Below are 17,496 nucleotides of genomic sequence, written 5' to 3'. Positions count from 1 at the left end.
GCAGTTAGCTCTGGGGTGGGGAGGATATTCATACAGGGAATCCAGGGCTGAGATGCAGCTAGCTCTGGGGTGGGGAGCATATTCGTACAGGGAACCCAGGGCTGAGATGCAGCTAGCTCTGGGGTGGGGAGGATATTCGTACAGGGAACCCAGGGCTGAGATGCAGTTAGCTCTGGGGTGGGGAGGATATTCGTACAGGGAACCCAGTGCTGAGATGCAGCTAGCGCTGGGGTGGGGAGGATATTCATACAGGGAACCCAGGGCTGAGATGCAGCTAGCTCTGGGGTGGGGAGGATATTCATACAGGGAACCCAGGGCTGAGATGCAGCTAGCTCTGGGGTGGGGAGAATATTCATACAGGGAACCCAGCGCTGAGATGCAGTTAGCTCTGGGGTGGGGAGGATATTCATACGGGGAACCCAGCGCTGACATGCAGCTAGCTCTGGGGTGGGGAGGATATTCATACAGGGAACCCAGGGCTGAGATGCAGCTAGCTCTGGGGTGGGGAGGATATTCATACGGGGAACCCAGGGCTGAGATGCAGCTAGCTCTGGGGTGGGGAGGATATTCATACAGGGAACCCAGGGCTGAGATGCAGCTCGCTCTGGGGTGGAGTGGCTCTTATACATGGATTCTTTGCCTGGCGATAGCTGTAGCTGCTTCTGGGCTGGGGTGGCTGTTCATTCATGGATCCCTTGCCCGGCGATTGATGTGGCAGCTTTTGAGGTGGAGCATCTATTTGTACAGGGATCCCGGTGCCAAGATGCAGCCAGCTCTGGGGCGGAGCCCAGCAGGATCTCCCAGCTGAGTGGAACATCCCTGCTAACCCAGTCTCTTTGCTCCCCCCACAGCCTGTGGAGGTGACTACATGGAACCAGACCCCTCGGGCGCCCAGGCCGCGGCGCAGAACAATGTCCCGCACTACGCTGAGGCAGACATCATCAACCTGCAGGGGGTGACGGGCGGGAACACCTACGCGGTGCCGGCCGTGGCTGTGGATGCGCTGGCCGGCAAGGACATGGCCCTGGGGGAGTTCCCCCGGGGGCGCCTCCTCTTCAAGGAGAAGCTGGGGGAGGGGCAGTTTGGAGAGGTGGGTTCCTGGGCCCCCCCGTGGCCTTCCAGCTTCTCCCTTCCCTCTCTGCCGGCTCTTCCATCTGCTCGTTCAGCTGGTTAGCAGCGGTGCCCTTCGCTGTCTGCTTTCCTCTGCTCTGCCGTTCGCCGGCTCCTCCCCCCGCCTGTCGTTCCTCCCTTCTCCGTTCACCCGTTCCTCCCCTCCGCCTGTCCTTCGTCCCTTCTCCGTTCACCCGTTCCTCCCCTCCGCCTGTCGTTCGTCCCTTCTTCCTTCACCCGTTCCTCCCCTCCGCCTGTCGTTCGTCCCTTCTCCGTTCACCTGTTCCTCCCCTCCGCCTGTCGTTCGTCCCTTCTCCGTTCACCCGTTCCTCCCCCCCGCCTGTCGTTCGTCCCTTCTCCGTTCACCCGTTCCTCCCTTCTCCGTTCACCCGTTCCTCCCCCCCGCCTGTCGTTCGTCCCTTCTCCATTCACCCGTTCCTCCCCTCCGCCTGTCCTTCGTCCCTTCTCCGTTCACCCGTTCCTCCCCTCCGCCTGTCGTTCGTCCCTTCTCCGTTCACCCGTTCCTCCCTTCCGCCTGTCGTTTGTCCCTTCTCCGTTCACCCGTTCCCCCCTCCGCCTGTCGTTCGTCCCTTCTCCGTTCACCCGTTCCTCCCCTCCGCCTGTCCTTCGTCCCTTCTCCGTTCACCCGTTCCTCCCCTCCGCCTGTCGTTCGTCCCTTCTCCATTCACCCGTTCCTCCCCTCCGCCTGTCGTTCGTCCCTTCTCCGTTCACCCGTTCCTCCCTTCCGCCTGTCGTTCGTCCCTTCTCCGTTCACCCGTTCCTCCCCTCCGCCTGTCGTTCGTCCCTTCTCCGTTCACCCGTTCCTCCCTTCCGCCTGTCGTTCGTCCCTTCTCCGTTCACCCGTTCCTCCCCCCCGCCTGTCGTTCGTCCCTTCTCCGTTCACCCGTTTCTCCCCCCCGCCTGTCGTTCGTCCCTTCTCCGTTCACCCGTTCCTCCCTTCGGCCTGTCCTTCGTCCCTTCTCCGTTCACCCATTCCTCCCTTCGGCCTGTCCTTCGTCCCTTCTCCGTTCACCCGTTCCTCCCCTCCGCCTGTCGTTCGTCCCTTCTCCGTTCACCCGTTCCTCCCCCCCGCCTGTCCTTCGTCCCTTCTCCGTTCACCCGTTCCTCCCTTCCGCCTGTCGTTCGTCCCTTCTCCGTTCACCCGTTCCTCCCCTCCGCCTGTCGTTCGTCCCTTCTCCGTTCACCCGTTCCTCCCCTCCGCCTGTCCTTCGTCCCTTCTCCGTTCACCCGTTCCTCCCCTCCGCCTGTCATTCGTCCCTTCTCCGTTCACCCGTTCCTCCCTTCCGCCTGTCGTTCGTCCCTTCTCCGTTCACCCGTTCCTCCCCTCCGCCTGTCGTTCGTCCCTTCTCCGTTCACCCGTTCCTCCCTTCCGCCTGTCGTTCGTCCCTTCTCCGTTCACCCGTTCCTCCCCGCCGCCTGTCGTTCGTCCCTTCTCCATTCACCCGTTCCTCCCCCCCGCCTGTCGTTCGTCCCTTCTCCGTTCACCCGTTCCTCCCTTCGGCCTGTCCTTCGTTCCTTCTCCGTTCACCCGTTCCTCCCCTCCGCCTGTCGTTCGTCCCTTCTCCGTTCACCCGTTCCTCCCTTCCGCCTGTCGTTCGTCCCTTCTCCATTCACCCGTTCCTCCCCTCCGCCTGTCGTTCGTCCCTTCTCCGCTCACCCGTTCCTCCCCTCCGCCTGTCGTTCATCCCTTCTCCGTTCACCCGTTCCTCCCCCCCCGCCTGTCGTTCGTCCCTTCTCCATTCACCCGTTCCTCCCCTCCGCCTGTCGTTCGTCCCTTCTCCGCTCACCCGTTCCTCCCCTCCGCCTGTCGTTCGTCCCTTCTCCGTTCACCCGTTCCTCCCTTCCGCCTGTCGTTCGTCCCTTCTCCGTTCACCCGTTCCTCCCCCCCGCCTGTCGTTCGTCCCTTCTCCGTTCACCCGTTCCTCCCCCCCGCCTGTCGTTCGTCCCTTCTCCATTCACCCGTTCCTCCCCCCCGCCTGTCGTTCGTCCCTTCTCCGTTCACCCGTTCCTCCCTTCGGCCTGTCCTTCGTTCCTTCTCCGTTCACCCGTTCCTCCCCTCCGCCTGTCGTTCGTCCCTTCTCCGTTCACCCGTTCCTCCCCTCCGCCTGTCGTTCGTCCCTTCTCCGTTCACCCGTTCCTCCCTTCCGCCTGTCGTTCATCCCTTCTCCGTTCACCCGTTCCTCCCCTCCGCCTGTCGTTCGTCCCTTCTCCGTTCACCCGTTCCTCCCCTCCGCCTGTCGTTCGTCCCTTCTCCGTTCACCCGTTCCTCCCCTCCGCCTGTCGTTCGTCCCTTCTTCCTTCACCTGTTCCTCCCCTCTGCCTGTCGTTCATCCCTTCTTCCTTCACCTGTTCCTCCCCTCCGCCTGTCGTTCGTCCCTTCTTCATTCATCTGGTCTTGTGTTCCTTGGCTCCTTTCTTCTTTCACCGACTGAGTCGTTCGTTTGTTCTTCCAGACCTTTGTTGTCTGGCTTGTTCATCGATAATGCTGGATTCCCCTTGCTGCTTTCCGGCTCCCTCCCTGCAGCCCGTTTATTCGTTCCTGCTCTCGCTCCCTCGTTCAGTTCTGGGTTAGCAGGTGGGTGGTTCTGGCCTTTCCTTTCATTGCTGCGTTTGGGCGTTTGCGCCTCTTGCGTTTCTCACTCACTTGCTCGCTCTCTCCTCCAGTCCGTGGCTTTTGTTTCTTCTCCGGTGTCTTTGTCCGGCGCGTTCGTTTAGCCGTTCTGCCATCCGTTTCTTCTTCCATGGGCTTTCCTCCGTTTTCTCGCTCCTTTGGGTTCTGTTTTTGGGTTTGTTATTTCACAGTTAATTCGTCCCTCCTCCCCCTCTGCGTTCCTCTTTCTCTCTGTCCGTTCTCCCTCCAGCCGGCTCTGAACCTTCCCTCCTTCCTCGACCTGTTCTCCCTTCCCACTGTTCACCTCTTCTCTCTGCTGTGAGGAACCGGGGGACTATTTTGTGGGTGGAAGGATCCAGGGCAGGGGGATTAGTGGGTGGGTGATGTGGCCGACCTGGACAGCTGCTGATTTTCTCCCCTGCCCAGGTACACCTCTGTGAGGTAGAAAGCCCCCAGGATCTGCCCAGCCTGGAGTTCCCCTTCAACGTGCGCAAGGGACGCCCCTTGCTGGTGGCCGTGAAAATCCTGCGCTCCGACGCCACTAAGAACGCCCGGTGAGTGCACGAGGGCCGGGAGGGGGACGAGGCTGGTGCAAATGTGGGAGCATGTGATTGCATACGGAGGGGGGAGTGATTAGTGGAAACAGCACACTTCCTGCTGCACGTGGAGGGTCCCTTGTGAGACCCCAGGCTGTCCCTTGTGCGTGCACGAGGATGGGCACTTGTGCAAACGTGCCATGTCCCAAGGCACAAGGAAGGATGCTTCTGTGCCCTCAAACCATCGGTTGGGAATGCGCAGGAGAAGAGGGCACTTGTGCAAATCTGGCAGGTCCCATTGCACGGGGGGGATGCTCTTTCCCCCTCGGATCATCCGCTGTGAGTGCACAACTAGGGGAACGGTGTGCAAATACACAACACGCTGTTGCACCAGGGGAGACACGTGTGTCACAAGAGGTCTTCCTTTGCACAGGGCAGATGGTTCGTTCCACCATGCGTCGTCTGTTGTGAGGGCGGGAGAAGGTAGCTTGTGCCCCCGCAGACCCTCCCACTGTGAGCGTGCAACCGGGATGCTCGTGCAACACCAGAGTGTTGCACTAGGGGGCACTTGTGCAGCCGGGGCCAGTCCCTCGTGCGTGCGCTGCGTGCGCTGACGACACCTTTGCTCCCACCCCCAGGAACGACTTCCTGAAGGAGGTGAAAATCATGTCGCGTCTGAAGGACCCCAACATCGTGCGGCTGCTGGGCGTCTGCGTGCGGGACGACCCCTTGTGCATGATCACCGAGTACATGGAGAACGGGGACCTCAACCAGTTCCTCAGCAGCCATGAGCTGGAGGACAAGTTGGGGGGCAGCACCAGCGACGCCCCCACCATCAGGTACCCCCCGCCAGCCTTTGCCCTCCCCTCTAGCCCCGCCCAGGGCATGCCGGGAAGAGCCGATATTCACTCTTTTTCACTACCCTGGTGCATGCTGGGAATATCTCGACATCATCCCCCGCCACTTCTCCGCCCAGCTGCCCCAGGGCGTGCTGGGAAGATCTCTACATCATCTCCTGCTGCCCCAGGGCATGCTGGGAAGATCTCGACATCATCCCCCGCCGCTTCTCCGCCCAGCTGCCCCAGGGCATGCTGGGAATATCTTTGACAGCCCCTCCCTCTGCGTGCAGTTACCCCACACTGGTCCACGTGGCGGCCCAGGTGGCCTCGGGGATGAAGTTTTTGGCCTCACTCAACTTTGTGCACCGGGACCTGGCCACGCGTAACTGCCTGGTGGGCGAAGGCTTCACCATCAAGATTGCTGACTTCGGCATGAGCCGCAACCTGTACTCAGGCGACTACTATCGCATCCAGGGCCGCGCTGTGCTGCCCATCCGCTGGATGGCCTGGGAGTGCATCCTCATGGTGAGCCCTCTTGGGGGGTGGGCCTTTGAGAAAAGGGGCGGGGCTAGTGGAAGGCAGCCTCCTCCTGCCTGGGGAGAGGGGGCGTGGCCGTGGCCGTGGCCGTGGGGGGCGGGATCTTGAGAAAAGGGGCGGGGCTAGTGGAAGGCGCAGCCCCCTCCTGCCTGAGACAAGGAGCCAGGGCCTTGGGGGAGGTACTAGCAGCGTGAGGGGCAGGAGGCGACTGTTGTCAGTGTGGGGCACAGCCTGAGGGGAGGCGAGGGGCCCCACAGTGTGTGAACCTCTGTGCTCACCAGAAGGCAGAAGCCTGGGAGGGGCACAGGACCCCATGTGCCCCCCAAGTGTTACCCCCGGGGCCCAAATGTGGGCACTGAAATGCTGCCGCACAGCTCTGATGGTGGAGAAGGCAGGTGCGGGGAGGGGAACATGGCGGGGGGGAGGGGGCGCAGAGCAGGGCTCTGTCTGGGGGTTTTTGTCCCCCCTCACGCCCTCCAATCCCCCTCCAGGGGAAGTTCACCACGGCCAGCGACGTCTGGGCCTTCGGGGTGACGCTCTGGGAAGTCCTGATGCTGTGCCAGGAGCAGCCCTACAGCCAGCTGACCGACGAGCAGGTCATTGAGAACGCCGGGCAGTTCTTCCGGGACCAGGGCGAGCAGGTACCGGACACTGGCCTTTGCTGCCTGGGGGCGCTGGCCCAGGGCAGGGCCTGGCTGGCTCAGGGGGCAGGGAATGGGGCAGGGCCTGTCCCCTCTAGGGGCGCTGGCTGCCCCCGGCCCAGGGCAGGGCCTGGCTGGCTCAGAGGGCAGGGAATGGGGCAGGTCCCCTCTGGGAACTTGTGACACCCCCTGGGACTGTGGCATCGTCGTGCCCTCTTAAATCTCTGCCTCTGGATGTCCTGTCAAGCGTGGCTCACCCACAGCCAGACCCTGCCATGTCGCACGACTGCTCCGCCAGGCACTGGTGAGCTGTGCTCAGGGTGAGTCCCACAGATCCCCCCGCCAGGCAGCCGGGAGCATGTCTGACGCGGCCCTGCAGAGCTGCAATTAGGCCTCTCTGCTCCTCCAATGGAAAATGGCCTCGAGTTGGACCAGTTTTTCTCTTTCCTCGGAGAAAACGCCGCAAACCCGCTGATTTCCGCAGTGTTAGGGACGGTTTCGCTAGAGAGGGAGCAAAGAGCGTGCGGGAAATAAAAGGTGCTTCAGGCCGAGCGAGAAAGGGACCTCGGAGACAGGAGCGGACGAATTTTCATACTTCTTAGAAAGTTACATACGTTCCTCCTCCAATAACTAGCCGTTACAAATGCCGGAGACCTTATTTCCCACGTGAGAGTGGAACCCCAGCTTGGCCGAGGGCTGGGCAGCAGCCTGGGGGCGGCATATCAAATTATTCCGGGTGTGGGGAGAAATCTGCCGATGGGGGGCCCGGGTGAGGGGGGCCGTTGCTGCCAGGCAGACGTATACAATGATGTTCTAACCGTGTCCGGGGGCAAATAATGGGATCCGTCCCAGAGACATGCCAGCTCTGATCTGGCCCCAGCGTGGGCTGGCTGGTGGGATAGAGCCGCACTGACCCCTCTCTGCCCCACAGATATACCTCTCCCGGCCCCCTGCCTGCCCCCTGGCGCTCTACGAGGTGATGCTCCGCTGCTGGGCCCGTGAGTCGAAGGACCGTCCCTCCTTCCAGCACATCCACCGCTTCCTGTCTGAGGAGGCCCTCAACATGGTGTGAGGCTCGCGGAGCGGAGGGGGGGCTGCCCACGTGGGCCCCCGGACGCCGGCGTCTCTGTTGCATCTCTCCAGCTCCCGCCAGGGGGCAGTGCGCGAGAATGCCGGTGGGGAGCCGGCTCTGGGAGCGGGACGCTGCTTCGCTGGGACGTCTGAAGGGACAGCTGTCCCTGAGTCTCGCTGTACCTCTGTCTGTCTGTCCATCCCTGGCTGTACCTCCCTCTGTCCATCCCTGGCTGGCCAACCGGCCTGCCCCTCCATCTGTCTCCTTTCTCTCTCCAGGCATTCCTGACCCTTCCTCTCCACCTCCTTCTTCCTCCCTCCAGCTGCTCGTCCTTTTCTGAACCCCCTCTCAGTATCCCTCCATCTTCTGCTCCTCTGTGCCCCCTCAAGGGTGTCTCTTTCCTCCCCCCTGTCGTCCTGCGGTGGGGCTGACTCCAAAGGGGCATTTGCTTTGGGCACTGGGCGTCTTAGGTTATTTTAATTTCACTCAAACTGGACTAACACTGGGAAAAACCAGTGCCTGGTCTCCTGGCACTGGGGTGAACCGAACACTGGATTTAGGAGTTGCTACTGACACGGACGGGGAAAGGGTGGGTGGGGTGAAGTTATGGGATGCTGATGAAATCAGTCTGCAGGCAACCAGGCCACCCTCAGAGGTGGGAGACGGGGAGGCTGGTTTTAATAATGTGAGAGACACTGTTTGTTCTAACAGGGCCAGGTCCTAACCTCAGTGCAGCCAGCTGGGATCCAGGCCTCGTTGTTGGCCGTTTAATTTGTCGTTCCTCCTGAGCCTTGGAGGAAAGGACTGTAGATTCGGTACTGTAGAGTCTGAGGCAGCAAGGATTTCAGCGGTGACTTGTGTTTCTCTTTTGTCACGGGAACGAGGGACATGGGACACTCTGAAGGGCCGTCCCAGAAAATTAAGTGCCTTTCGAGGTGGGAAACGGCAAATCCCTTGTGCAAAGTTTGAACGGAGCTCTGCTCAAAGCTGGGGAAGGTGAGTGAGGAGCTCATAGAAACAACGAGCTTTTGTGCACCCATTTCCTTCGACTTTTTTGGAAAACCTTAGAGTCGTATTTTTGTTCCCAAGGAGTAAATATTGGTGTCTGTGCTCAAGATTGACCGAGTCGGATGTGTGTGTTTTCATCTCTCTCTGCCTACACTCCACCCTGTTAAATGCTTTCTATTCATTTTCTCCCTCCTGTTAATCTTGGTAGTTTCTTCTTTTTTACTCTTCTTATTTGGAAGCGGGATCTGTACATATTTGGCGAGTAGACAGAAGAAAAAAACAGATTTTTACACTAATATATAGATTTTTGCTGGGTTTTTTAGTTGTTTCCTTTTACGTGGTGAATAAAGCTTGGCCTTTTCTATACACGTCTCCTCGCGGTTGCGGGCCATCTCGAAAGCGGCGGGGAGGAAGCTGTAAAGTTTTGTCAACATTGATTTCTTTGGGAGTGATTTCACAACGGTTGTGGCCTGTTGTGTGCGCACACGCACCGTTGAGGAAGGGAACGCTTTTCCTATGAGACCTGGAGACTTCAGCACTGCCCAATGTCCCCGTAAAAACACCCCGTCGTGCTCTGGAACGGTCAGGGCAGCTTACAAGTAATGGGTATAAAACTAGCAAAGTGATAAGTCTCAGCAAGTCGTTTTCAGTGGGGAATCATCACTGGGTGATGGTGCCCCCAGTGGAGTATGGAGGCCAGGGATCACAGAATCACAGAACCCCAGGGCTGGAAGGGACCTCAGGAGGTCATCTAGTCCAGCCCCCTGCCCAAAGCAGGATCGACCCCAACTAAGTCATCCCAGCCAGGACCTTGTCCAGCCAGGACTTAAAAACCTCCAGGGATCTGGAGATCCCACCACCTCTCTAGGTAACACATTCCAGCATTTCACCACCCTCCTGGGGAAGTAGTTTTTCCTAATATCCAACCTACTCCTCCAGCTCTGTAACTTCAGCCCATTGCTCCTTGTTCTGCCACCTGACACCACTGAGAAGAGTTTCTCACCCTCCTCTTTAGAGCTCCCCTTCAGGAAGTTGAAGGCTGCTATTAAATCACCCCTCAGTCTTCTCTTCTGTAAACTAAACAAGCCCAAATCCCTCAGCCTATCCTCACAGGTCTTGTGCTCCAGCCCCTGAATCATTTTTGTTGCCCTTCGCTGAACCTGCTCCAGCACATCCACCTCCTTTCTATACTGGGGGGCCCAAAACTGGACACACTATTCCAGATGTGGCCTCACCAGTGCTGAGCAGAGGGGAACAACCACTTCTCCAGATCTGCTCGAAATGCTGCTCCTAATGCACCCCAGTATATGCCGTTAGCTTTCTTGGCTACAAGGGCCCACTGTTTACTCACATCCAGCCTTTCATGCACCGTAACCCCTAGGTCCCTTTCCATCGTACTGCTGCTGAGCCAGTCGGTCCCCAGCCTATAACAATGCTTGGGATTCTTCCGCCCCAGGTGCAGGACTCTGCACTTCTCCTTGTTGAACCGCATCAGATTTCTTTTGGCCCAATTTATCCAGGTGCCTCTGGATTCTCTCTCCACCCTCCAACGTATCTACCTCTCCCCCTAGTTTTGTGTTATCCGCAAACTTGCTGAGGGTGCAACCCAGTCCCTCACCCAGGTCATTAATAAAGATGTTGACTAACACCGGCCCCAGAACCGAGCCTTGCGGCACTCCGCTTGAAACCGACCGCCATAGATATTGAGCCATTGACCACTACCCGTTGGGCCCAACCATCAAGCCAGCTTTCTATCCATCTTATAGTCCAAGGATCCAATCCATATTTCCTTAACTTATGGACAAGAATGTTGCGGGAGACCGTATCAAAAGCCTTGCTGAAGTCAAGGTATATCACATCCACTGACTTCCCCATGTCCACCGAGCCTGTTACCTTGTCAGAGAAGCTAATCAGATTGGTCAGGCAGAGATGGGTCTTGAGGGGCCGGGGGGGGGCTCCTTGGCAGCTGCCCGTTGTCCCTTGTCGGTAATCCTGGGTCCGATCTCCTTAGATTGTCCTGGAGAAGGTTAAAAAGAGGGTTAACCACCATCCGCTTAGGTGCAGAACAAAGTTTCCTCTAAGCATGGCCATCCGTGGGTGGATTAAATTTTCTTAAGTGCACCGAGAGATGTGAACGTGCACCACTTATACCAACAAAACTGCCTCGCTGGGGATTCTCTGCTCCTGGGGAAGGGCCCAGCTCTGAGTGCAGCTCCGGGAGTGGAGTGGGGGCTAGTGGTTAGAGCAAGCGGGAATGGGGCCGGGAGCCAGGACTCCTGGGTTCTCTCCCCAGCTCTGGGAGGGAGGTGGGGTCTAGTGGTTAGTGCAGGGGGGGCATTAGGAGCCAGGACTCCTGGGTTCACTCCCCAGCTCTGGGCACTGCCTGTGACGCACGCAAACAAGCTGAGCGATTGCCAGCCGCCGAGGCGTGCCAGCTGCTGGGTTTCCCTTTCCTCTGCTGGCACGCGCTTGTGTGTGCCGAAAAACGAAAGCGAAAGCTACGGCCTGTGTCCCTGGCCCTCTCGGGGTGCAGGGCTGGGATGTGCAGCCCCGGACACATCCCGCCTGGCCGAGGACCTGCTGTGCCCCATCTGCCTGGCCCTGTTGCGGGCGCCCCGCCTGCTGGAGTGTGGGCACAGCTTCTGTGCCGCCTGCCTGGAGCCCTGCGTGCCCAAGGGGGAGCGCCGGGGGGCTGTGCCCCGAGTGCCGGCGCCGCGTGGCCCGCAGCCGGGCCCTGGGCAGCCTGGCGAAGGCCCGGCTGCTGCGGCTGGACGAGGGGGCCCCGCCGGGCCGAGGCGGGCGCTGGTACTTCTGCGCCGAGCACGAAGAGCTGCTCAAGCTGTTCTGCAGCCAGGACGAGGGGCCCGTCTGCGTGATCTGCCGGGACCTGCCCCAGCACCGGGGCCACGACTTCCTGCCCATCGCCAACGCCGTCCAGCAGTACCAGGTGGGGCCCCGGGCGCCTGGGTTCTCCGGGGGCGGGGGCGGTCTAGCGTTAGACATGGAGGGGCTGGAAGACCAGGACACCTGGGTTCTCTGGGAGGGGAGTGGGGTCTAGGGTTAGAGATTGGGGTGGGGGCTGGAAGACCAGGACACCTGGGTTCTCTGGGAGGGGAGTGGGGTCTAGGGTTAGAGATTGGGGTGGGGGCTGGAAGACCAGGACACCTGGGTTCTCTGGGAGGGGAGTGGGGTCTAGGGTTAGAGATTGGGGTGGGGGCTGGAAGACCAGGACACCTGGGTTCTCTGGGAGGGGAGTGGGGTCTAGGGTTAGAGTTGGGGGGCGGGGCTGGAAGACCAGGACACCTGGGTTCTCTGGGAGGGGAGTGGGGTCTAGGGTTAGAGATTGGGGTGGGGGCTGGAAGACCTGGACACCTGGGTTCTCTGGGAGGGGAGTGGGGTCTAGGGTTAGAGATGGGGGGGTGGGGCTGGGAACCAGGACACCTGGGTTCTCTGGGAGGGGAGTGGGGTCTAGGGTTAGAGATTGGGGCGGGGGCTGGAAGACCAGGACACCTGGGTTCTCTGGGAGGGGTCTGGTGGCTCCAATGCTTCCCCACCCCCCACTGTCCCCTCCAGTCCCCTGTGAGCCCCAATGCCCACGCCAGCGCTGGCCACCTGCCACGTGACAGTTCAGCCCCGCCCCCATGGGCTCAGTCCCGCCCCTTTCCCCTCCCCCTCCCAGCTCCAGGGGCCTTGCGTTGGGGGTGGGACTGATCCATTGTTCACAGCGGTAGGGGGGGCACGGACTGGCTCATTGCTCGGTTCGGCATTGTCCAATGGAAAGGAGGGGCGTGGATTGTCCCACTGCACTCAGGGAGGGGGGGGGTTGGACTGGCCCATTGTTCACGGGGGTAGTGGACTGACTCATTGTGTATGGAGGGGAGGAAGGGGGGGCTGGGGGGAAGCAGACTGAACCATTGCTTCGGGGGGGGGAAGCGGTGGACTGATCCACTGTTCATGGGTCAGAGGGGAATGGACTGATCCATTGTTTATAGGAGGTGGAATCAAAGGAGTGTGTGTGGGGGGCGGGGGGGAATTGACTGATCCATTGCTCAAAGGAGTGTGGGGGGAATGGACTGATCCATTGCTCAAAGGCGGGGAAAAGGGGAGACAGGACTGACCTCTTGCTCATAGTAGGGAGTGGACTGACCCATTGTTAACAGGAGGGGGGTAAATGCTGACAGACCCATTGCTCCCATGGGGGGGAAGGACTGACCCATTGTTAACAGAAGGGGGGGTGAGTGCTGACTGACCCATTGCTCCCATGTGGGGGAGGGAAGGACTGATCCATTGTTAGCAGGAGGGGGTGAGAGCAGCCTGAACCATTGCTCCCAGTGGGGCGGGGGGAGTGAATTGACCTGGGGGGCAAAATAAAGCTGTCTTGGCCCTTGGAGGAAGTGGGTTGGGGAAAGGTTGCATGCTCTGCCTGCCACCTGCAGCAGCTGTGATTGGCTGCCGGTCCCCGGGAGGCGGGGAGTTGTGGAAGGGCAGCCAATGGGAAGTGCTGGGCAGGGCTGAAATTCCCGCGAGGGAGCGGAGGCTGGAAGCCGGTTGCCAGGCGGGGGCTCTCGATGGGGTGGCAGCAGAGCCCTGCCTCCAGCCGGTGACCCCGGGGCTCTGCCCCCCAGGAGCAGCTCAGGGCGTCTCTGCAGCCGCTGGAGGAGGGTCTTAAGCGGCTGACGCGGAGCCGGTGCCGCCAGGAGGAGAACTTAACTGAGCTGCAGGTAGGAGGCAGGAGACCGGGGAAGACGGGCACGTGGGCCTGGTCCCGGGAGGGCTGGACGCCTGGGTTCTCCCTAGCGCTGGGAGGGCAGTGAGGGCTGGTGGTTAGAGCAGGGGCTGGGAGCCAGGACTCCTGGGTTCTCCCCGGCGCTGGGAGGGCAGTGGGGGCTGGTGGTTAGAGCGGGGGCTGGGAGCCAGGACTCCCGGGTTCTCCCCAGCGCTGGGAGGGCAGTGGGGGCTGGTGGTTAGAGCAGGGGGCTGGGAGCCAGGACTCCTGGGTTTACTGCCCAGCTCTGGGAAGGGAGTGGGGTCTAGTGGTCAGAGCGGGCGGGGGGGGGGGGGGGCTGGGAACCAGGACTCCTGGGTCCTCTCCTCACCTCTGCAACAGGCCTCAACACGGAAGTAGGTCTGGTGCCTGGTGGACTGGCCACCCACTCTCCATCCCGCCCCACGCCTCCCCCGCTTGCCTAGAGCTGCGCCGAGTCCCTGCTGGACCACATCTCGGCGGAGTTCGAGACGATGCACCAGCTGCTGAGCCGGCGGGAGCTGGCCCTGAAGGAGGCGCTGGAGCGGCGGCGGCAGGACAACCAGGCCCGGATGGAAGAGAAGCTCCGGGAGCTGAATGGGAAAGTGACCTCCTGGGCCGAGACCCTCTCCAGGGCGCGTGTGGGGCTGAAGAACAAGGACAACATCAGCTTCCTCAAGGTGGGGGGCAGGGCCGGACCAGGCGGGTGGGGGAGGCGCTGGGAGCCAAGGAGCTGATGGAGAGGTGAGCAGGGCCAGGGTTTGACCCCACCCACGGCCACGAGAACGTTTTAGGTCCTAGGTCACCCGCCGGGGTCAGTCGAGAACCTGCCGGCCCTGGGAGGCCGGGCGCGACCATGCCAGCGGAGAGGCTCCACCTAGCTGGTAGCAGCTCCCTCGCACGACCCCGCACACGCTGGTCTAGTGCCTGGGCTCCAGGGGTACCGCCATGAGCCAGTAGCAGTAGTAGGTTGTCATCCTCTCGTGAGCGCGCAGCCCGCACTCGACGTGTGGAGGTGCCCCCAGGAGTTAGCAGCTGTAGGAGGCTTTTGTCTTCTTCGGTGGGCCAGTTTGCTCCCCCCCGCCCCACACGCCCAAGGTGACGTCTGACTCCTCCAGCTGGCCGCAGTCGATGGGCCGTTATCCGTTTGTCGGGAGCGGTCGGCGCTTACTCCTGTGACCCCACCGGCTGAAAGAGGGAGGGAGGTTAACATCCTGCCAACCCCACTGGCTGGCGGTGGTAGTAGACTGTTATCTTAGGACGCCCCTGAGCTGGCATTGGTAGGTACTTCATTATCCTCGTGAGCCTGGTGGTTGGTGGTGGTGAGTAGGTCACTGCCTTTGCAATCCCATTGGCTAGCAGTGGTCGGTAGGCTGTTGCCTCATGATCCTATTGGCTGGTGGTGGTTATTGTCTTTGCAAACCCATTGGCTGGCAGCGGCAGGTGGGCCATTGTCTTCGCGATCCCATTGGCTGGCGGCGGCAGGTGGGCCATTGTCTTCGCAATCCCATTGGCTGGCAGTGGTAGGGTGTTTATTCCCTAAAACCAGGCTGGGGCCACTCCCGCCAGCTCCCGAGATTCTCTGCAGGATCCGTGTGGGGCAGGCAGCCCCGGGAAAGGAGGCCCGAGGACGAGGAGGAAGAGGACGAGGAGCCGGAGGTGGAAGAGGAGGAGGAAGAGACCGAGGAAGAGGAGACCGAGGAAGATGAAGACGACGGGGTGGTGCCCGTTGACCTGAGCCTTGGGGAGCTCAAGGGCCCCCTGCAGTTCTATGCCTGGAAGGAGCTACTGGGGACGGTCCAGCCAGGGGAGGTGACCAGGGCCAGGCTCAGCGCTGTGGGGAGTGATGCCGTTACCTTGCTCCTGGCTGCTCAGCGCCCCCAGCACCTCCCCGGGGCCAGCACTGCCTCTGGAGGAAGGCAATCTCTCTTTAACTGATGGGGAATCTCTCTCTCTGCCTGTCAGTACAGAGCATGTGAAACACACCACCATTAACCCCTTCCTCTCCCTTTCTCCTCCCCCAGTACCTGCCTGCATCACCCTGGACTGCCACTCGGTGCACCCCAGCCTGGTCCTGATCAAGGAAGCCACCGGCGTCAAGTTCAGCCCGGGCCGGCGGTTCTGGTGCCGGAAACCCCAGCGCTTCACGGCCAGCCCCGGCGTGGTGGGGCGGGAGGGCTGTGTCGGCGGCCGGCTGTACTGGGAGGTGCGGGTGGGCGACAGTCCTGACTGGGTGGTGGGTGTGGCCCGGCGGTCCATCAAACGCAAGAGACGTCTCAGCTTCCAGGCCCGGGAGGGGGTGTGGGCCTTTGAACGGCGAGGGGGGCAGTACCGGGCCCTGACAGAGCCCCGCCTGGCCCTGACGGTCTGCGGGAAGCTGGAGAAGGTGGGCGTCTACCTGGACTTTGAAGGAGGCCAGCTGTCCTTCTATAACAGCGCCAGCCACAGCCACCTGCACACCTTCTAGGCGGCCTTCACAGAGGAGCTGGTCCCCTTCCTGAGCACCCAGTCCAGTGAGCCCCTCTCCATGTGGGACCTGCAGCTCTGACCCCCTCCGCGGGGGTTCCCGACCTGCTGAGCCAGCCAGTCCCCCAACCCTGTGGCTGTACCGGCTCCACCTTTGAGACACGGATGAAGGGCCCCCCCATTGCCCCCTGCTGCCGAGCCTACACCCCACACCTCTCTACTCGGCCCTCCTGGCTTATCCACCCATGAGACAGGGCCAGGACACAGCTGGGTCAGTGACGGGTTCAGAGACTTTCCCACAGAACCAGCCGAGATCCCACCACCTTCTTGTGGACAACCCAACGGCAGTGGGACTCGAACCTGAGACTCAGAGGCAAAGCTCATTTTGGTCCTGAGCTCTGGACCTCCAGACTTACCTGCTAGTTGTGGGGGCTCATGTTCTCGAAAGGCTCGGCTCTGTCCCGTCCAACGTAGAGGCGAGTGTTGTAACTTTCAGTCATGGCTGGTTTTAGTCCTGGAACTTTCTGCAGGTGTTGCCACAGTAGGTTTGTTCTAGGTTTTTGTATTTGGTTTCATGAGCTTTGTTTGGTGGTTGTGTTTTGTTTCATCAGCTTTGATTGGTAGCTGTAGCTTTGTGTGATATGGTTGTGTTTTGTTTCATGAGCTTTCTTTTGTGGCAGCTGCTGGGTCTCTATTGAGCATTGTAAGTTCATAGAATCAGAGAACAATAGAACTGAAAGAGACCTAAGAAGCCATCGAGTCCAGCCCCCTGCCCTAGGCAGGACCAAACCAATCAGATCAGCCCCGCCAGGGCTTTGTTGAGGCGAGACTCAAACACCTGCAGGGATGGAGACTCCCCCACTGCCCTGGGTGGACCATTCCAGTGCTTCACCACCCTCCTAGTGAAAAAGCTTTTCCTCATGTTCAACCTGGACCTTCCCAACCGCAACTTGAGACCATTGTTCCGTGTTCTGCCATCCGTGACCACTGTGAGCAGCCTCTCTCCAGCCTCTTTGCAGCTCCTTGCAAACAAAGGAATGAACGTGGGCGTGTCTGGACACCCATCTGCCGGCTGCACCTGAATGGCCAGAGAAGAATAGAAGCTGAGCCCTGCAAAAGAATCCATCCGAGAAAGAGACAGAGGCTCCGTTAAGTGAAGATCAAAGTCCGATCTGCTGTTAGCTGGTGCCTTGTGGTCACACGGACGTAATCATGTAGAAAGACGGGTGCAAAGCCAGAGGAGAGTTCTTATTACCTTCACCTCTCGGCAGGATAGTACGAGAGAGGTAGCCGTGTTAGTCTATATTAGGTGATGAGCGTTCCTTGGGGCAGACCCGCTTCTTCAGATCTGACGATCGTGCTGTGCTGGAAATGGTGCAGAAAATGAACTGGTGTGATGATTCTATAACAGAGAGAGGGAGACAAACCAGGAATGAAACGAAACCTGATAGATCAGATATATAGGAGAGAAGAGGGGTTGAGGGGGAAGGAAATTACTTACTGCAGGTGTCTGTGAAGTGACTTGCTGGAGGTCACGGTGAGTGTCGAAGAGAGGGAAGCTGCCTCTGCAATGCGTAAGGTCATCGCGATCTCTGCTGAGGCCAAGGTGCAAAGTGTTGAATTTTCACCTAAAGTCCAGTTCAGATGGTTCTCTCTGCAGGTGTTAATCTCGGCTGGCTGGGGAAGCAGGAGAAGGCCCTGGCCCTGGCTCTGGGCTCCTTTCCGTCTCCCCAGGATGGACGGTGCTGACTCTCAAACAGACGCAAAACCCACTGAAAATGGCTCTCGGGACGGAGCTGCTCTGCCACCGACGTCGAGTCTGTCGGCCGCTTCCACTGGGATCTCAGCCCGGGCTGAAAGGAGCCTGGTCCCAATCCAGCCTCGGGTTCACTAGCTTGGCTGACGAATTGA

General features: G+C 60.2%; 2 protein-coding genes across 5 annotated transcripts in view; both read left to right on the top strand.

Annotated features, from left to right (window-relative positions):
- The window catches only part of DDR1 (discoidin domain receptor tyrosine kinase 1), a 31,191-nt gene extending 22,452 nt beyond the window's left edge, over positions 1-8,739 (top strand). For all 4 annotated transcript variants that reach the window (XM_075016778.1, XM_075016777.1, XM_075016780.1 and 1 more), the window contains 6 exons: positions 852-1,090; positions 4,169-4,296; positions 4,917-5,117; positions 5,408-5,642; positions 6,146-6,295; positions 7,227-8,739. In XM_075016778.1, coding sequence (XP_074872879.1) covers positions 852-1,090; positions 4,169-4,296; positions 4,917-5,117; positions 5,408-5,642; positions 6,146-6,295; positions 7,227-7,367 — 1,094 coding nt within the window. In that variant the 3' untranslated portion in view covers positions 7,368-8,739. The remainder of the gene's footprint in view (positions 1-851; positions 1,091-4,168; positions 4,297-4,916; positions 5,118-5,407; positions 5,643-6,145; positions 6,296-7,226) is intronic.
- Positions 7,465-15,586, top strand: LOC142024692 (zinc-binding protein A33-like). The gene is made up of 6 exons (XM_075016842.1): positions 7,465-7,513; positions 11,015-11,322; positions 13,001-13,096; positions 13,566-13,799; positions 14,689-14,962; positions 15,144-15,586. The coding sequence occupies exons 1-6, from the start codon at positions 7,465-7,467 to the stop codon at positions 15,584-15,586; spliced, it is 1,404 nt and encodes a 467-aa protein (XP_074872943.1).
- Positions 15,587-17,496: the final 1,910 nt, after the last annotated feature.

The sequence above is a fragment of the Carettochelys insculpta genome, chromosome 22 (genome assembly GCF_033958435.1).
Source record: "Carettochelys insculpta isolate YL-2023 chromosome 22, ASM3395843v1, whole genome shotgun sequence".
Lineage (NCBI taxonomy): Eukaryota > Metazoa > Chordata > Testudines > Carettochelyidae > Carettochelys > Carettochelys insculpta.
Note: the sequence above shows the minus strand (reverse complement) of the source record. Positions and strands in the feature narration are given on the sequence as shown.